General features: G+C 54.2%; 1 protein-coding gene across 4 annotated transcripts in view; it reads right to left on the reverse strand.

Annotated features, from left to right (window-relative positions):
- ATP8B2 (ATPase phospholipid transporting 8B2) overlaps positions 1-16,835 on the reverse strand; it is a 51,919-nt gene that overhangs the window by 12,980 nt on the left and 22,104 nt on the right. For 2 of the 4 annotated variants that reach the window (XM_029580417.1, XM_029580418.1), the window contains exons 4-14: positions 16,592-16,705; positions 16,414-16,512; positions 15,785-15,846; positions 15,539-15,611; positions 15,299-15,369; positions 14,917-14,996; positions 14,393-14,829; positions 12,175-12,371; positions 5,692-5,900; positions 3,343-3,386; positions 724-889 (exon numbers count right to left, since the gene is read on the reverse strand). In XM_029580417.1, coding sequence (XP_029436277.1) covers positions 724-889; positions 3,343-3,386; positions 5,692-5,900; positions 12,175-12,371; positions 14,393-14,829; positions 14,917-14,996; positions 15,299-15,369; positions 15,539-15,611; positions 15,785-15,846; positions 16,414-16,512; positions 16,592-16,705 — 1,552 coding nt within the window. Of the gene's footprint in view, positions 1-723; positions 890-3,342; positions 3,387-5,691; positions 5,901-12,174; positions 12,372-14,392; positions 14,830-14,916; positions 14,997-15,298; positions 15,370-15,538; positions 15,612-15,784; positions 15,847-16,413; positions 16,513-16,591; positions 16,706-16,835 lie in introns of those variants that run through there. The other 2 variants (XM_029580419.1, XM_029580420.1) reach the window with 2 other exon arrangements.

The raw sequence follows: 16,835 nt of genomic DNA on the forward strand, positions 1-16,835 counted from the left end.
CTATCCCCCCCCCTCCCCGGGCATTCATATCCCCCGTCAAAGAGACAGAAAGCATCACCTAAATTTACACAGCACGTGATCTTCCTAGATTTAGAAGTCTCAGGGCCTCATTTACTAAGCATTTTCCCACAGACACAGAATGGGAGAAGAGCCTTTGTAAATCAGGCCCTACGTTACTGCTGAAAATCTGGGCCAAGTGCTTAGCATATCCCCCCCCCCCCCCAGTTTAACTCTGCTTCCATAGCAACTCACATTTTAGGACCTAAAATTAGGCACTTAGCCATAGAACATTTTCAAAGGGGCAAATTTTAGATGCCCAGCTTCCACTGACCCTTATGATACGATGACCCAGAAGCCTCCAAGCATTCACATTCCCCCTCCAACGAGGCAGAAACCCCTCCCCTCCCTCAACCCCAAGGATTCAGATCCAAGGATACAAATCCCATCCAAGGAGCCAGAAGCCTCCTCGACCACCTCCAGCCCCACACATCATCTTCATATCTCCCTCCAAGCCGCGCAGCGATATCCCCACCACAGGGTCAGAAGCCCTTTCAAAGATTTATATCTGCAAGGAAAACCTGAACTCCTGGAGGGATTTCTATTCCTCTTCTGTCGAGAGTCTAATATCTTTACGAGTCTTACGCTCTCCAAAGAGTGCCGAAGACTACACGTGAATCCAACAGCAACAAACGAACCACCACAGCCACGTCCCCGTATTCGCACCTTCACTCTTTTCTTCGGACATGACCGTGTGACATAACGACAGCAGGCGGAAGAACTCATGGATGAGAGGGGCTCCCACCTTCACTGCCTCCAGCAAGCTCGAATCCAAAAAAGAGAACTTCTTATCAGCCAGAGGGTTGAAGGAGAAATCAGCAGGCTCGTCTCTCTGAGGGGACGAGAGGAAATTGCAGAAAACAAGGGAAAATCCGAAAATGCAGGAAACACGCAAAGCAGGGAGAGGAGCAAACTGAAAATTCGCAATGTGCAGCAGACGGAAAATAAGGAACAAAGGTGAAATCCAAAAAGGAAAGACGACAGGAAACACACCAAGGGGTGCAGATGGGAGAGAAAATGAGCATGCAGGGCATGGGAATTCATATCCTGCAGCATTTTGCGGCTTACAAAATTATGACTATTTGTACCTAAAGTAACCAACCCTGACTGACTACCAGAATCAGGGCAGGCAGGGGCTGTGACTGCACCTGCACCATCTACTGGAGACAGAGTAAGACTGGGGGGCTGTGACTGGCACAGGGGCATATATGGCTCAGTCCGACAAGTTTTGCTCTGTCTCCATCTACTGGGGCGGAGTCACAACCCAGGTGTCCTGGACTGATCCTGGTACGTACAGGGAATGCCTGTTGCAATTTCTTGTTTTGACCTAGGACCTGCATTTTCACCAGTGAGAACTCCCTCCCCTTGCAAACTCTCAAGCTACTGTACAAGTGACCTCCTGACCTCTGCAGTGTTCTGCAATTCCTGGCAGCTGCAAGGTTCTCCTTCGTGTCAGACAACACTGAAAGGGTTAAACGCGTCCCATGGATTCAAAATAGAGCTCAAGCCCAGAAGTTGACAAAAATCTCAGCCCTGACTGAGTACAGCTGACCAAGCCTGTACCACTTCTGAACAGCATCCTGTGGTCAAACTGTTACTGGGGCTTTCTTGGGTACTGGCTAGGTAAAGTGAATCTTGATTAGAGAGTGTTTATTGTATAATCCTTTTCCCTATTTGTTGTTTGCTGGTTATAAAACTTTTACTGTTCACTTTATCTCCTTTTTTTTTACTAAACCATTTAGTTGATAGCCCTGTGTGTGATCAGTGATCCCAGCAGTTTGTTTTTTTTTTTTTCCATTTGGTCTGTAGATGCATTTCTAGAAAATGTGACCCTTAGGTTTTGTGGGTCTCAGTCTCCCCTATAAACCACCAGGGGATAGCTTGTGGACAGGGTACTTACACAGAGGCAAGAAGGAATCGAATTGGAAGGCAACAGATTGCTAGGTAGGGGCACATGTGCAACTGCAGGCAGGCCCGTGCCACGCGTGGCAAGATCTTCCAAGATTAACCCAATGGGTATTAGGGATAGTGCTAAAGTATCATGTGACATCATTCAATTATAGTTATTCTTCACTTTATCTCAGAAGAAAGGCTGAGGCAATCATCTTGGGAGCTGAACCTCAGACTCACATATACATTAAAAGTCAATGTTCTAGACTTGCACCAATTTTCACAGCAGATTTACACACTTAAGTCCACTTTTTAAAACCCAAAGAGTAGGTACCATATCCAAACTCCGCCCCAGCTCCATCCAGGTAAACTTAAACAAGAGCATGACATACGCATATAAGTTTACCTGCCTATTAGGCACACAATTTTGTAAGAGGCCATTTTTGCTTGTAAAAAAACATTTACCTTCAGAAGTCTATTTGAATATTGCTCTGTCAGGCCGATACAGTAAAATCGGCGGGAGAGCCGGTTCTCCGAGGCGAGCGCCCGCTCTCCCAACACGCGCCCAGGCCAATCTTCTGGGCGCACGAACCAGTATTTAAATGAGGGCCCACGGTAAAAAGAGACACTAGGGACACTAGCGCGTCCCTAGGGCCTCCTTTTGACAGGAGCTGCGGCTGTCAGTGGGTTTGACAGCCGACGCTCAATTTTGCCGGCGTCGGTTCTCACACCTGCTGACAGCCACGGGATCGGAAAACGGATGCCGGCAAAATTGAGTGTCCGTCTTCCGACCCGCGGGCCACTTTTTTTTTTTTTTTAATTTTGGGGCCTCCGACTTAATATCACCATGATATTAAGTCTGAGAGTGTACAGAAAAGCAGTTTTTTCTGCTTTTCTGTACACTTTCCTGGTGCCGGCAGTTTCTGAAAGTAAAATGTGCGGCTTGGCTGTATGGCGCGGCTTGGCTGCGCATTTTACTTTCTGTATGGCGTGGGAATGACTAATAGGCCCATCAACATGCATTTGCATGTTGCGGGCGCCACTAGTTTCGGGGGGGTTGGCCGCGCGTTTTCGACGCGCTATTACCTCTTACTGTATACGGGGTAAGAATAGCGCTTCGGAAACGTGCGGCCAATCGCGGGCTAACAGTGCGCTCCACCGGAGCGCACGGTACTGTATCGGCCTGAATGTTTGCAGCAGAAAAACCCAGAGACGTGTGCTCCGTCCCCTCCCTCCCTAACACACGTACATTCAATTTGCTGAATCCCCTATGGACATCTGCCTCCCAGCTGTTGCCTCACAGGTAAGAACCTGAAATATGGAATAATAAAAAAAATCGAAGCCCACACAGGGTCAGCAGGGGAACGAAGGCAAGAGAAGAAAGATGGGCTTTACCTCACACAGGTCTTCTTTTGTTCCCAGGACTTCAATAACATCACCTAGGAAAGCAAACAAGTTACCTCTGCTGGCAGAGCTCCTGAGGACTGAAGATGCAGAGTGAAATCGTTCGGGCTGGTGTTCTTATAAGTAAAACTGACGCAGGCAGGGTTTCAGCCGAACTTGTTCCTGAAACCTGCGTTGTCTGACTTTTAGTGCTGAGAACCAGCGCTAGGTGTCTAACTTCTATCCCCTGGCCCCGCTGGCCTTCCAGTTTCTAGAAATCTAAATTTGGGTGTTCAGTGAACTTTAGGGGCTCAGCCCGGTACCCACACCCCCTGAACATGGCCACGGACCTGACTTCCTTTCATTTACACAGGGCAGGCTCTCGTAACGATTCATACAGAGCAGCGGGTAATCTTAACAGGCCCAGCACAGGAAGGGTAAGAGGAAGCTCTGCAGACTGCTCTCGCAAACCAGCAGCCACAGCACATCTGGGAAGATTCCTTTTACAAAGTGCCCCCCTCAAAGTGCCCCAGCTCCTAGACATCACTGAACACATTCTAGCAGCCCCCTCCATTCTAACTAGGAGCCCCACTCCCCGCCACCTGCTCCCAACATGAGCTCCACTCCCAACCTGAACTCCTCCGCTCCCCGCCACCTGCTCCCAACATGAGCTCCACTCCCAACCTGAACTCCTCCGCTCCCCGCCACCTGCTCCCAACATGAGCTCCACTCCCAACCTGAACTCCTCCGCTCCCCGCCACCTGCTCCCAACATGAGCTCCACTCCCAACCTGAACTCCTCCGCTCCCCGCCACCTGCTCCCAACATGAGCTCCACTCCCAACCTGAACTCCTCCGCTCCCCGCCACCTGCTCCCAACATGAGCTCCACTCCCAACCTGAACTCCTCCGCTCCCCGCCACCTGCTCCCAACATGAGCTCCACTCCCAACCTGAACTCCTCCGCTCCCCGCCACCTGCTCCCAACATGAGCTCCACTCCCAACCTGAACTCCTCCGTTCCCCGCCACCTGCTCCCAACATGAGCTCCACTCCCAACCTGAACTCCTCCGCTCCCCACCACCTGCTCCCAACATGAGCTCCACTCCCCGCCTCCTGCTCCCAACATGAGCTCCACTCCCAACCTGAACTCCTCCGCTCCCCACCACCTGCTCCCAACATGAGCTCCACTCCCAACCTGAACTCCTCCGCTCCCCAGCACCTGCTCCCAACATGAGCTCCACTCCCAACCTGAACTCCTCCGCTCCCCAGCACCTGCTCCCAACATGAGCTCCACTCCCCACCACCTGCTCCCAACATGAGCTCCACTCCCAACCTGAACTCCTCCGCTCCCCAGCACCTGCTCCCAACATGAGCTCCACTCCCCGCCTCCTGCTCCCAACATGAGCTCCACTCCCCGCCTCCTGCTCCCAACATGAGCTCCACTCCCAACCTGAACTCCTCCGCTCCCCACCACCTGCTCCCAACATGAGCTCCACTCCCAACCTGAACTCCCCCGCTCCCCAGCACCTGCTCCCAACATGAGCTCCACTCCCCGCCTCCTGCTCCCAACATGAGCTCCACTCCCCGCCTCCTGCTCCCAACATGAGCTCCACTCCCAACCTGAACTCCTCCGCTCCCCACCACCTGCTCCCAACATGAGCTCCACTCCCAACCTGAACTCCTCCGCTCCCCAGCACCTGCTCCCAACATGAGCTCCACTCCCCGCCTCCTGCTCCCAACATGAGCTCCACTCCCAACCTGAACTCCTCCGCTCCCCAGCACCTGCTCCCAACATGAGCTCCACTGCCCGCCTCCTGCTCCCAACATGAGCTCCACTCCCCGCCTCCTGCTCCCAACATGAGCTCCACTCCCTGGCTCCTGCTCCCAAAACGAGCTCCACTCCCTGGCTCCTGCTCCCAACACGAGCTCCACTCCCAACCTGATCTCCCCAGCTCCCTGACAACTGCTCCCAACACAAACTCCTCCGCTCCCTGACACCTGCTCCCAACACGAGCTCCTCCGCTCCCTGACACCTGCTCCCAACACGAGCTCCTCCGCTCTCTGGCACCTGCTCCCAACACGAACTCCCCTCCCCACCAGACTCTCTCCATTCTCACCACGAGCTCCCCTCCCCCAGCTCCCCCCATTCTCACCTGGAGCTCCCCTCCCCCAGCTCCCTCCATTCTCACCACGAGCTCCCCTCCCCCAGCTCCCCCCATTCTCACCTGGAGCTCCCCTCCCCCAGCTCCCTCCATTCTCACCACGAGCTGCCTCTATTGCAAGCTCCACAGTCTCCCCTGCCTGCTGTCTATTTCCTTCTTTCCCCTGATCCCAGCATGATGTCACTTGGTACCAAGGCTCACCGTAGCTCCTGCCATTGACCGAACACTTATTGAAGATCATGATGTTCTGGGTGAGCGTCCCGGTCTTGTCGGAGAAGATGTACTCCACCTGCCCAAGCTCCTCATTCAGGGTGGTTGTCCGTGCCTCGGCTGCAGTGTTCTTTCTTGCACAGTACATCCGACGGTCCCAGTTAATGAAGTAACTGTGTCCAAGCCTAATAACTTCCACGCTGGGGAGGCATTAAAGAGAAAAAAGTAAGTGCTGCAGCTAACCCAGTCAGAGACAGACAGCGCGGCAGCAGGGATAAAAGAGAAGGAACAAGAACTTGCCATCCGTGTGTCTGCTTTAGTCATGCAGAATAGGGCAAACTGCGCCAATTCTTTCTGCATGCTAAGAGGAAGGAGAGAAATAACAGGCTTTATACAGCAGCATGAAACTGCTGCAGGGCAGGAGTGAGGTGCACTGGCAGAGCTATGTGTGGGGGTCTCAGTGCTGGAATAGCAGGGGGTGCTGCAGGGCAGGAGTGAGGTGCATTGGCAGAGCTATGTGTGGGGGTCTCAGTACTGGAATAGCAGGGGTGCTGCAGGGCAGGAGTGAGGTGCATTGGCAGAGCTATGTGTGGGGGTCTCAGTACTGGAATAGCAGGGGGTGCTGCAGGGCAGGAGTGAGGTGCATTGGCAGAGCTGTGTGAGGGTCTCAGTACTGGAATAGCAGGGGATACTGCAGGGCAGGAATGAGGTGCACTGGCAGAGCTCCTCAAAATACCTTATTACCTCACAAAGATAAGCGAGAGACAAAAGGTAGCTGCAGTGATTCGCTCTTACCTAAGGGCTAAAGTTATTGAAACCTTGAGAAATAGCAGAAAACGGCACAGAGGATGGGCTCCCATGCCAAGACCCACAGAAGTAAAAGTCCATGCAGAGCAGAAAGACCGGAGCATATTAAATGAAGCAAGAATGTGAAAACTGTTACAAAGAGAGAAAGACAGATGCACAGGCAGCAAGGGGGAGAGGGCAGGAAGGAAGGGTCAGCCCAGGCAGCGATGGGGAGAGGGCAGGAAGGAAGTGTCAGCACAGGCAGCGAGGGGGAGAGGGCAGGAAGGAAGGGTCAGCCCAGGCAGCGATGGGGAGAGGGCAGGAAGGAAGGGTCAGCCCAGGCAGCGATGGGGAGAGGGCAGGAAGGAAGGGTCAGCCCAGGCAGCGATGGGGAGAGGGCAGGAAGGAAGGGTCAGCACAGGCAGCGATGGGGAGAGGGCAGGAAGGAAGGGTCAGCCCAGGCAGCGATGGGGAGAGGGCAGGAAGGAAGGGTCAGCCCAGGCAGCGAGGGGGAGAGGGCAGGAAGGAAGGGTCAGCCCAGGCAGCGAGGGGGAGAGGGCAGGAAGGAAGGGTCAGCACAGGCAGCGAGGGGGAGAGGGCAGGAAGGAAGGGTCAGCCCAGGCAGCGAGGGGGAGAGGGCAGGAAGGAAGGGTCAGCACAGGCAGCGAGGGGGAGAGGGCAGGAAGGAAGGGTCAGCACAGGCAGCGATGGGGAGAGGGCAGGAAGGAAGGGTCAGCACAGGTAGCAAGAGGGAGAGGGCAGGAAGGAAGGGTCAGCACAGGCAGCGAGGGGGAGAGGGCAGGAAGGAAGGGTCAGCACAGGCAGCGAGGGGGAGAGGGCAGGAAGGAAGGGTCAGCACAGGCAGCGATGGGGAGAGGGCAGGAAGGAAGGGTCAGCACAGGCAGCGAGGGGGAGAGGGCAGGAAGGAAGGGTCAGCACAGGCAGCGATGGGGAGAGGGCAGGAAGGAAGGGTCAGCACAGGCAGCGAGGGGGAGAGGGCAGGAAGGAAGGGTCAGCACAGGCAGCGAGGGGGAGAGGGCAGGAAGGAAGGGTCAGCACAGGCAGCGAGGGGGAGAGGGCAGGAAGGAAGGGTCAGCACAGGCAGCGATGGGGAGAGGGCAGGAAGGAAGGGTCAGCACAGGCAGCGAGAGGGAGAGGGCAGGAAGGAAGGGTCAGCACAGGCAGCGAGGGGGAGAGGGCAGGAAGGAAGGGTCAGCACAGGCAGCGATGGGGAGAGGGCAGGAAGGAAGGGTCAGCACAGGCAGCGAGGGGGAGAGGGGCAGGAAGGAAGGGTCAGCACAGGCAGCGATGGGGAGAGGGCAGGAAGGAAGGGTCAGCACAGGCAGCGAGGGGGAGAGGGCAGGAAGGAAGGGTCAGCACAGGCAGCGAGGGGGAGAGGGCAGGAAGGAAGGGTCAGCACAGGCAGCGAGGGGGAGAGGGCAGGAAGGAAGGGTCAGCACAGGCAGCGAGGGGGAGAGGGCAGGAAGGAAGGGTCAGCACAGGCAGCGAGGGGGAGAGGGCAGGAAGGAAGGGTCAGCACAGGCAGCGAGGGGAGAGGGCAGGAAGGAAGGGTCAGCACAGGCAGCGAGGGGGAGAGGGCAGGAAGGAAGGGTCAGCACAGGCAGCGATGGGGAGAGGGCAGGAAGGAAGGGTCAGCACAGGCAGCGAGAGGGAGAGGGCAGGAAGGAAGGGTCAGCACAGGCAGTGAGGGGGAGAGGGCAGGAAGGAAGGGTCAGCACAGGCAGCGAGGGGGAGAGGGCAGGAAGGAAGGGTCAGCACAGGCAGCGATGGGGAGAGGGCAGGAAGGAAGGGTCAGCACAGGCAGCGATGGGGAGAGGGCAGGAAGGAAGGGTCAGCACAGGCAGTGAGGGGGAGAGGGCAGGAAGGAAGGGTCAGCCCAGGCAGCGATGGGGAGAGGGCAGGAAGGAAGGGTCAGCCCAGGCAGCGAGGGGGAGAGGGCAGGAAGGAAGGGTCAGCCCAGGCAGCAATGGGGAGAGGGCAGGAAGGAAGGGTCAGCACAGGCAGCGAGGGGGAGAGGGCAGGAAGGAAGGGTCAGCACAGGCAGCGAGGGGGAGAGGGCAGGAAGGAAGGGTCAGCCCAGGCAGCGATGGGGAGAGGGCAGGAAGGAAGGGTCAGCACAGGCAGCGAGGGGGAGAGGGCAGGAAGGAAGGGTCAGCACAGGCAGCGATGGGGAGAGGGCAGGAAGGAAGGGTCAGCACAGGCAGCGATGGGGAGAGGGCAGGAAGGAAGGGTCAGCACAGGCAGCGATGGGGAGAGGGCAGGAAGGAAGGGTCAGCACAGGTAGCGAGAGGGAGAGGGCAGGAAGGAAGGGTCAGCACAGGTAGCGAGAGGGAAAGGGCAGGAAGGAAGGGTCAGCACAGGCAGTGACAGAGGAAAGAAGGCAGGACAGCAACCAAGATTCGCCAACACTGAAAGTACAGAAAAGGCTCTATTCCTTGTGATTAATCGTCATGTATAAAGTTATAGCCACTCAGAGAGCAGCTTTTCAAAGGTTACCTGGCTAGAAATAGAGATAACCTGCATAAATCAGTGGATTTTTGGTCCCTGGAAGTATGCATACACTTTCAGAACATGCACATTCTTGTCCTCATGGAAAGCTGCGTTCCAGGGGCACATTAGGTGCAGAAACATACTTTACATTCTCCTGAGGTTCTTGCTGCCTGACGCGCCTAACCTCACACCCCCAGTTTACTTACCTAAGTGTATGTGCACACCTTTACTCACGTAACAACCCAACTTTCAAACGCAAGGTACAAGGGCAGCTTGTTGTGTGTGTGCTTTAAGGCAATGTGTGTGCAGTCGGTTCCTTGCTTACAACATTCCCCAGATTACCTGTGCTCAGCTGCAGTGCCTCCCACGAGTGGTGGCCACGCTTTCCTGGCAACATTCCCCAGATCACCTGTGCTCAGCTGCAGTGCCTCCCACGAGTGGTGGCCCCGCTTTCCTGACGTTCCCCAGATTACCTGTGCTCAGCTGCAGAGCCTCCCATGTGTGGTGGCCACGCCTTCCTGACAACATTCCCCAGATTACCCGTGCTCAGCTGCAGTGCCTCCCACGAGTGGTGGCCACGCTTTCCTGACAACATTCTCCAGATTACCCGTGCTCAGCTGCAGTGCCTCCCACGAGTGGTGGCCACGCTTTCCTGACAACATTCTCCAGATTACCCGTGCTCAGCTGCAGTGCCTCCCACGAGTGGTGGCCACGCTTTCCTGACAACATTCTCCAGATTACCCGTGCTCAGCTGCAGTGCCTCCCACGAGTGGTGGCCACGCTTTCCTGACAACATTCCCCAGATTACCTGTGCTCAGCTGCAGTGCCTCCCATGTGTGGTGGCCACGCCTTCCTGACAACATTCCCCAGATTACCCGTGCTCAGCTGCAGTGCCTCCCACGAGTGGTGGCCACGCTTTCCTGACAACATTCCCCAGATTACCCATGCTCAGCTGCAGTGCCTCCCATGTGTGGTGGCCACGCTTTCCTGACGTTCCCCAGATCACCTGTGCTCAGCTGCAGTGCCTCCCATGTGTGGTGGCCACGCTTTCCTGACAACATTCCCCAGATTACCCATGCTCAGCTGCAGTGCCTCCCACGAGTGGTGGCCCCGCTTTCCTGACGTTCCCCAGATTACCTGTGCTCAGCTGCAGTGCCTCCCATGTGTGGTGGCCACGCTTTCCTGACATTCCCCAGATCACATGTGCTCAGCTGCAGGGCCTCCCACAAGTGGTGGCCATGCTTTCCTGACAACATTCCCCAGATTACCCGTGCTCAGCTGCAGTGCTTCCCATGTGTGGTGGCCACTCTTTCCTGACGTTCCCCAGATAACCCATGCTCAGCGGCAGTGCCTCCCATGAGTGGTGGCCACGCATTCCTGACAGCATTCCTCAGATTACCTGTGCTCAGCTACAGTGCCTCCCATGAGTGGTGGCCACGCTTTCCTGACATTCCCCAGATGACATGTGCTCAGCTGCAGGGCCTCCCACAAGTGGTGGCCACGCTTCCCTGACAACATTCCCCAGATTACCCGTGCTCAGCTGCAGTGCCTCCCATGAGTGGTGGCCACGCTTTCCTGACGTTCCCCAGATCACCTGTGCTCAGTTGCAGGGCCTCCCACAAGTGGTGGCCACGCTTTCCTGACAACATTCTCCAGATTACCTGTGCTCAGCTACAGTGCCTCCCACGAGTGGTGGCCATGCTTTCCTGTCATTCCCCAGATTACCCGTGCTCAGGTGCAATGCCTCCCACGAGTGGTGGCCACGCTTTCCTGACGTTCCCCAGATAACCCATGCTCAGCTGCAGTGCCTCCCACAAGTGGTGGCCACGCTTTCCTGACAACATTCTCCAGATTACCTGTGCTCAGCTACAGTGCCTCCCACGAGTGGTGGCCACGCTTTCCTGTCATTCCCCAGATTACCCGTGCTCAGGTGCAATGACTCCCACGAGTGGTGGCCACGCTTTCCTGACAACATTCCCCCGATTACCCGTGCTCAGCTGCAGTGCCTCCCACAAGTGGTGGCCACGCTTTCCTGACAACATTCCCCAGATTACCTGTGCTCAGCTGCAGTGCCTTCCACGAGTGGTGGGCATGCTTTCCCTACAACATTCCCCAGATTACCTGTGCTCAGCTGCAGTGCCTCCCACGAGTGGTGGCCACGCTTTCCTGACAACATTCCCCAGATTACCCTTGCTCAGCTGCAGTGCCTCCTACGAGTGGTGGCCACACTTTCCTGATAACATTCCCCTGATTACCCGTGCTCAGGTGCAATGCCTCCCACAAGTGGTGGCCACGCTTTCCTGACGTTTCCCAGATTACCCATGCTCAGCTGCAGTGCCTCCCATGCGTGGTGGCCACGCTTTCCTGACGTTCCCCAGATTACCCATGCTCAGCTGCAGTGCCTCCCACACATTTCTGAATACTTTGTCTCTATCTTTACCTTATAGTACACTTTTTCCTATTACATCCTTTGAAGAAATTCCTGACCATCCAGCTGGGGCTGCCTCTCGCTTCCAACGTAATGCAATTAGCTTCTTCCACATTATAAAGGCTACAGTGAGAAACTGCTTCTGATGTTGTCTGACATTCCCCTCAATATATGAAATCTTTTAAAAGCACACATTCTGCAGGTGACTACCTCCAAAATCTTTTGTGGATTATTATTTTCATACAGAATTTCCACAGCATACATCCTGGACACGCACCCTTCTCCAGCTTCCGTGGCATCCGTTACATTTATAAGAAGTAATTCTGGGAGCAGTGCTGAAAGGTTTAGCCACCTAACTTTGGGTGTTAGGCAGCTAAACTGGCCCATATGAAAACTGAGCTGGGCTAAGCCCCTAAATTTTAGACAGCGAAAAGTGGGTGGGAAGAAAGTTGGACTCTCAGCACTGATTTTCAAAACCCAGGAAACATTTCAGCTGGGAATGTGACTCCATTTAGAGAGCCAAAGTGAGGTTCTGAGTGGTTTGGGAAGATGGATTCCTCTACTGAAACATTTACCCTCTGGAACTCTCTTAATAAGCTACTCTTCCTATTAACAGCCCAAGACCTTTCCCCATCCATCACAGCAGCGAAGCCGCATGAATTACTGTAAGACTGTGAATGAGTTCTCCTCAGCCACGAAGATATTGTGTCTCACGTTCAGTACCTGCGGCTAGAGATTGCTTTGCCTACCTGACATAGAGAGAGATGGGAACCACGGTGTTGAGAATAATGATGTAAGACCAGAAGGAGAGGAAACCGGAGAAGAAGGCACTGTCCACGGCCACGTCCCACGGCAAATAGATCTGGAAACGCGCTCCAACCTCATATTCCCAGATGGCATTCCCAAAGGCCAAAATCACACCCATGCAAACCAGGAATCCAAAAATCTGCCAATAAACACAGCCTGTTAAAAGAACGCCCGGCTACAGCCAGCCCATCAGATTCAGTGATCGCTGCTCAACAGCCAACGGCTGCTTTTCAAGGCTCAGTGTGCTGCTGCAGGACCGCCAACGTGATGGCCGCAGCAGAGTTTCCAAGAAAGATCCTTAGCACGTGTTTCTCACAGAACAGGACTAACGGACTGTGAGGAAGCAGAGGGAGGAGTGCTCTCCAGGGCTCCAGTCTGTAATCTGGACAGAGCTGGAGACCCTTTGCAGAGCGTAGCACAGGGCTGGCAAGGTCTGGAGAGGAGAGTACCCATTGCGCCGGGCTGTGTGACGACGGAAGAGAAGAGGGAATTATTCACCAAGTACAGAAGTGTATGTGCGCTGCAGCTGGCTAGATCAGCCCTCTCACATCAGTCCATCAATGGTTTGATAAGCAGCAGGGGGTACCAGCAGCTGTATTAGTCCCAGGGACCTTTTGAAGGCTTACAGACCTCGCAGGCCTCGTCCTCCTCTGCTGATTGCCGAGGGGTTCTGAAGATGATGCCCTTGAGGTCTCAAAAGCTAATGCATTTATAGCATCTTTGATGTTGGTCCATATATATGTTTTGTTTTTTTAAAGTAAACAACCTACTGGTGCCAGGTGGCAAATTCAGTCTGCAGCAAAAGCTAACAAAAACCTGGCAGTTTAACTAAAAATTCACCAAGGAATAAGAATGGCCTCGCCATACATAAAAACAAATTGCAAAAAACTGAAGAAATTACTTACCTGATAATTTCGTTTTCCCTAGTATAGACAGATGGACTCAGGAGCAATGGGTTATGCACCCCTGCCAGCAGATGGAGACAGAGTCAGGTTTCAAAGCTGACGTCACCCTACATACACCCCTGCAGTGACCTCTACCTCCAGCATTCTCTTCAAAAGCCACTGAGGACCTACTAGTGAAAAAACTTGGATTAAAAATATGATTAAAAACGGAAAAGCGTAACTGTACTCAACCAAACACTGAACCCCACAGCTCACTCAGATATACTCGGCTCGTGCGCTGAAAGATGTTTTCTCATCTACTTGTGCAATCAGATCTGTACTTTTAGTGAATATATAATTGAAAACAAGTTTTTGGGGAATTTGTCTTCATATATGGTGAAGTCATTCTGTTAGATTGTGGAAATTCAGTCTGCAGCTCTCCACAGAAATCCTCGACAGTACGGTGCATGCAAGGACACAGACACCCCATAATTCTCCACCCCACCCCCCACCCCTTTTAAGAGCGAGGAACCGCTGTAAAATCTCACAGAATCAGGGAGACCCTCACCGGGCAGAGACTGCACTCAACCCTCAACAAGCCCTGGCTTACGAATGAGGTTCCTTCCTGTCAAGGCATGCGCAAACCAAACCCATCTGGAGAAACCGCCCCCCCCCCCCCCCCGTGGAACCAGGAACCCCACAAACGCAGCTCTCTTTGGCCTGACGCTGCACATATTGAGAAGAGCACCAGCATTAGATCTGCCTGAGATCATCCCCAACATGAGGCTCATTCTGGTCCAAGGTCTGAGAACAACCCCCCCCTCCCCCGAGAAACTCCCATTCCAAATACTAAAAGCTCGATGCGAGAAAAGCAGATCTATACGTAATAAGGGAGAAAAGTACAAGAAGAGCATTGCTAAGAAAAGTGTCGGTACCAAGTGACTACTCTGTACTGCACATGAGAGGAGGGAAGGTCAACTCTGCCCTAGAACGCTCCTCACTATCCAGGTAACTTTTATCTGGCTGAAAGGTTATCTGGATAAATCTGAACTTGCACGGCTAAGTGGTGCTGAACGTCAGCCTCTCTGAGCAGAGCCGTTTACCAATGCCAAAACTCTTCTACTCTTTTTCAATCCAGTAACATCTCCTCACCGTATCAGATTCACCAGGAAAGGTACTGCTCGTCTTGACTGTGCAGCCGAATTAAAATGCAGCAGCACCCACAGTTATCTGCAGGCCTCCTGGCAAGGCCCAGAGAAGCAACGAGGACACCTACCCAGAGCACAAGGGTGTTCATCAGACGGTCGATACTTGTCCGCTTGAACTTGGTCCTCCCGCTGTTCTGCATTAACTTGGTGTCCGGACCTGCAAACACAGGAAACAGAAGCCCCCCCCCGCCGTCCTTATGAATTCCATAGGCCCAGCACCCCCGAATACAGCGATACCGGAGACGGCTCAGGCACCTGTGCCCGAGCTCTACCTTACGGAGCAGACTGAGTAAGGAGGACTTGAGAAAGGCGAGGGCGAGGTGCCCCAACGCGCGCCAGATCTCACCTGCAAAGACGACCAGGCCGAAGCAGCACTCGGTGTTCCGCACCACGCAGCCACGAAGAAGCATGTTCTGGTTACTGAGGGGGTACTTGCTCTCCTTCCAGTACAGGGTCCCACTAAACTTATCAAGTTTGTTATTGGGAGGCTCACAGACCACTTCCCCTGAAGGGAGAAAGGGGATGTAACACAAACACCTGCAGCATTAGAGGAACCTCCTTCCCAGCCCCCAGCTCCAGCCTGCGCACTTACCATCAAACTTGGCGAGCTTATTGGTGTCTCCCAGTTCTGAGGTTACGGGGATAGCCTGTCGCACCTTCATATTCGTCTCCCTGAAAAAAGGGACGACGCCGTTAAATTATCCCAACGCTGGCAAGCTAAACAGCCCCCCCCACTCCCCAGCCTCCTCTGCACCCGGTGGCGTGTGCGTGCCGGGATGCCGTTTACTGCAACACGTCCCTCACTGAGATGGCGCGTTTACACATGCATCGGCGTGCTTGGTCCTTCCAGCGCGTGCATCTATTACGAATATTTTCGTAAGGGGAAGACGCACACACACACGGTTCAGGATGGAGCAGGCACACCCCGATAGCAGAGAAGTTTATCAATCAATCAATAAATAAGAGACACACACCCATCAAGCTCGGCCGTTTCTATGTAGCAGAGTCCATGAGGTTCAGAACTGGAGAGCAGCAGCAGATCGGCCTGTAACCAAAGTGTGACCGTTACTCCCAGGGTCTTCACCCATTCGCTCCCTGCCAGGTCCCAGCCACTCCCTGCTTTCGCACTGCCCAGAGCTCTGTAGGGGACATTTCTCTGCCCCCCCGCCCCCCCATCAGCATCCCCCGGGTTATTCTATGCAAGCTTTTCTTACCGCCACAAACTGATTGTTCTCTAACTTGATGATATCACCAACTCGCACATTCATCCACCGCTCGCTCCGAAGGCTGGAGGGGAAGAGACGCACAAAGCAGGAAAAGATCGGGTCTGTGCAGATACTGCCAGCAGCAGAATGCACTCATTAGTACAGACACTGGAGTCCCCCTCTTATAATCCGGTGCACCCGAACTGTCACCCACAGCCACTCTCTAACACGCCTCTTGATCAGCCTCATACTTACCTCCCATTGATCAACACCTGGGACTGGCGATTGTTGACCTGGTTATCACTCTTGTGGCGGAACTGGGGAGACACGAGGGCAGAGAGAGAATGAGACAGGAGCTAGAAATGAAAAGGAGACAGCGAGAGAAGCCGGCAGACAGAGAGTCACGCTAGGAGCAGTTTCCAGTCTCGCTGCACTACCAGGTGCTCCTCGTTCTAGAGCTTTACCCCCCCTTCCCCCCCCCCCCCCGAGGCTGAGGCTGGAGGAAGAAACACAGGGACGGCAGAAAGAACGAGAGAGAGCGCAAAGAGACATCAAGCAATGGAGAGAGAGCGCGCGCGCACACAACAGAAAATGCAGAAGCGAGGTGCACTGCCGCCTCCCTGAGCCCGCTTACCTTTTGCCCAGGTAAACACACGTTGCCCGCACGTTTATCCAGGGAAAGGCTGAATACTTTTCAGTCAATTTACCCGGGTAAAACAGCTTCTGAAATTGTCCTGCGTACATCAATAGATAGAGGTAGACAAGGGTGGGGAGAGGAAATGCAGCGCTGTGAGGGAGAGGAGAGACGTGTGCTTAGAAAGAACGAGCTGGCAAGGGAGACGTCCCTCTGACCGGGGTTTCAGGGATCCATTTCTCATACTCACATAATCGTCAGTGGCATCTTTCACGGCTGTAATGGTCAGAACAAGAACCAAAGGCACAATGGTGGTGAACCAGGAGAGAGAGGAGATCTGAGGGATGAGCTACAAAGAAAGAAGAAGAGTATTTGTGGCACCTTTTACCCTGAGCATTTGTGACGACTTCTACTCCTGATCACCTCACCTGCAGAATGAGAAGGAACAGGAAGTAAGTGTTGGCCACTTCCTGAAACTGCTCAAAGAGGTTGACGGGAAGGAAGGTCAGGACATTGTACTTCGAGGTCTTGATGCAGTTACTCTAGAAAAGGGAGAAGCAATGAATCAGCTGGAAATCTGTGCGAACCCTGGAGGCATGGATCAAAATCTCCTTCTGCTGGTCTGACTCTCTCTAGAGGGTGTAGGGGGGGAGCGCTTTGGGAACTGCTGGA

Source organism: Rhinatrema bivittatum, chromosome 16, assembly GCF_901001135.1.
Source record: "Rhinatrema bivittatum chromosome 16, aRhiBiv1.1, whole genome shotgun sequence".
Taxonomy (NCBI): Eukaryota; Metazoa; Chordata; class Amphibia; order Gymnophiona; family Rhinatrematidae; genus Rhinatrema; species Rhinatrema bivittatum.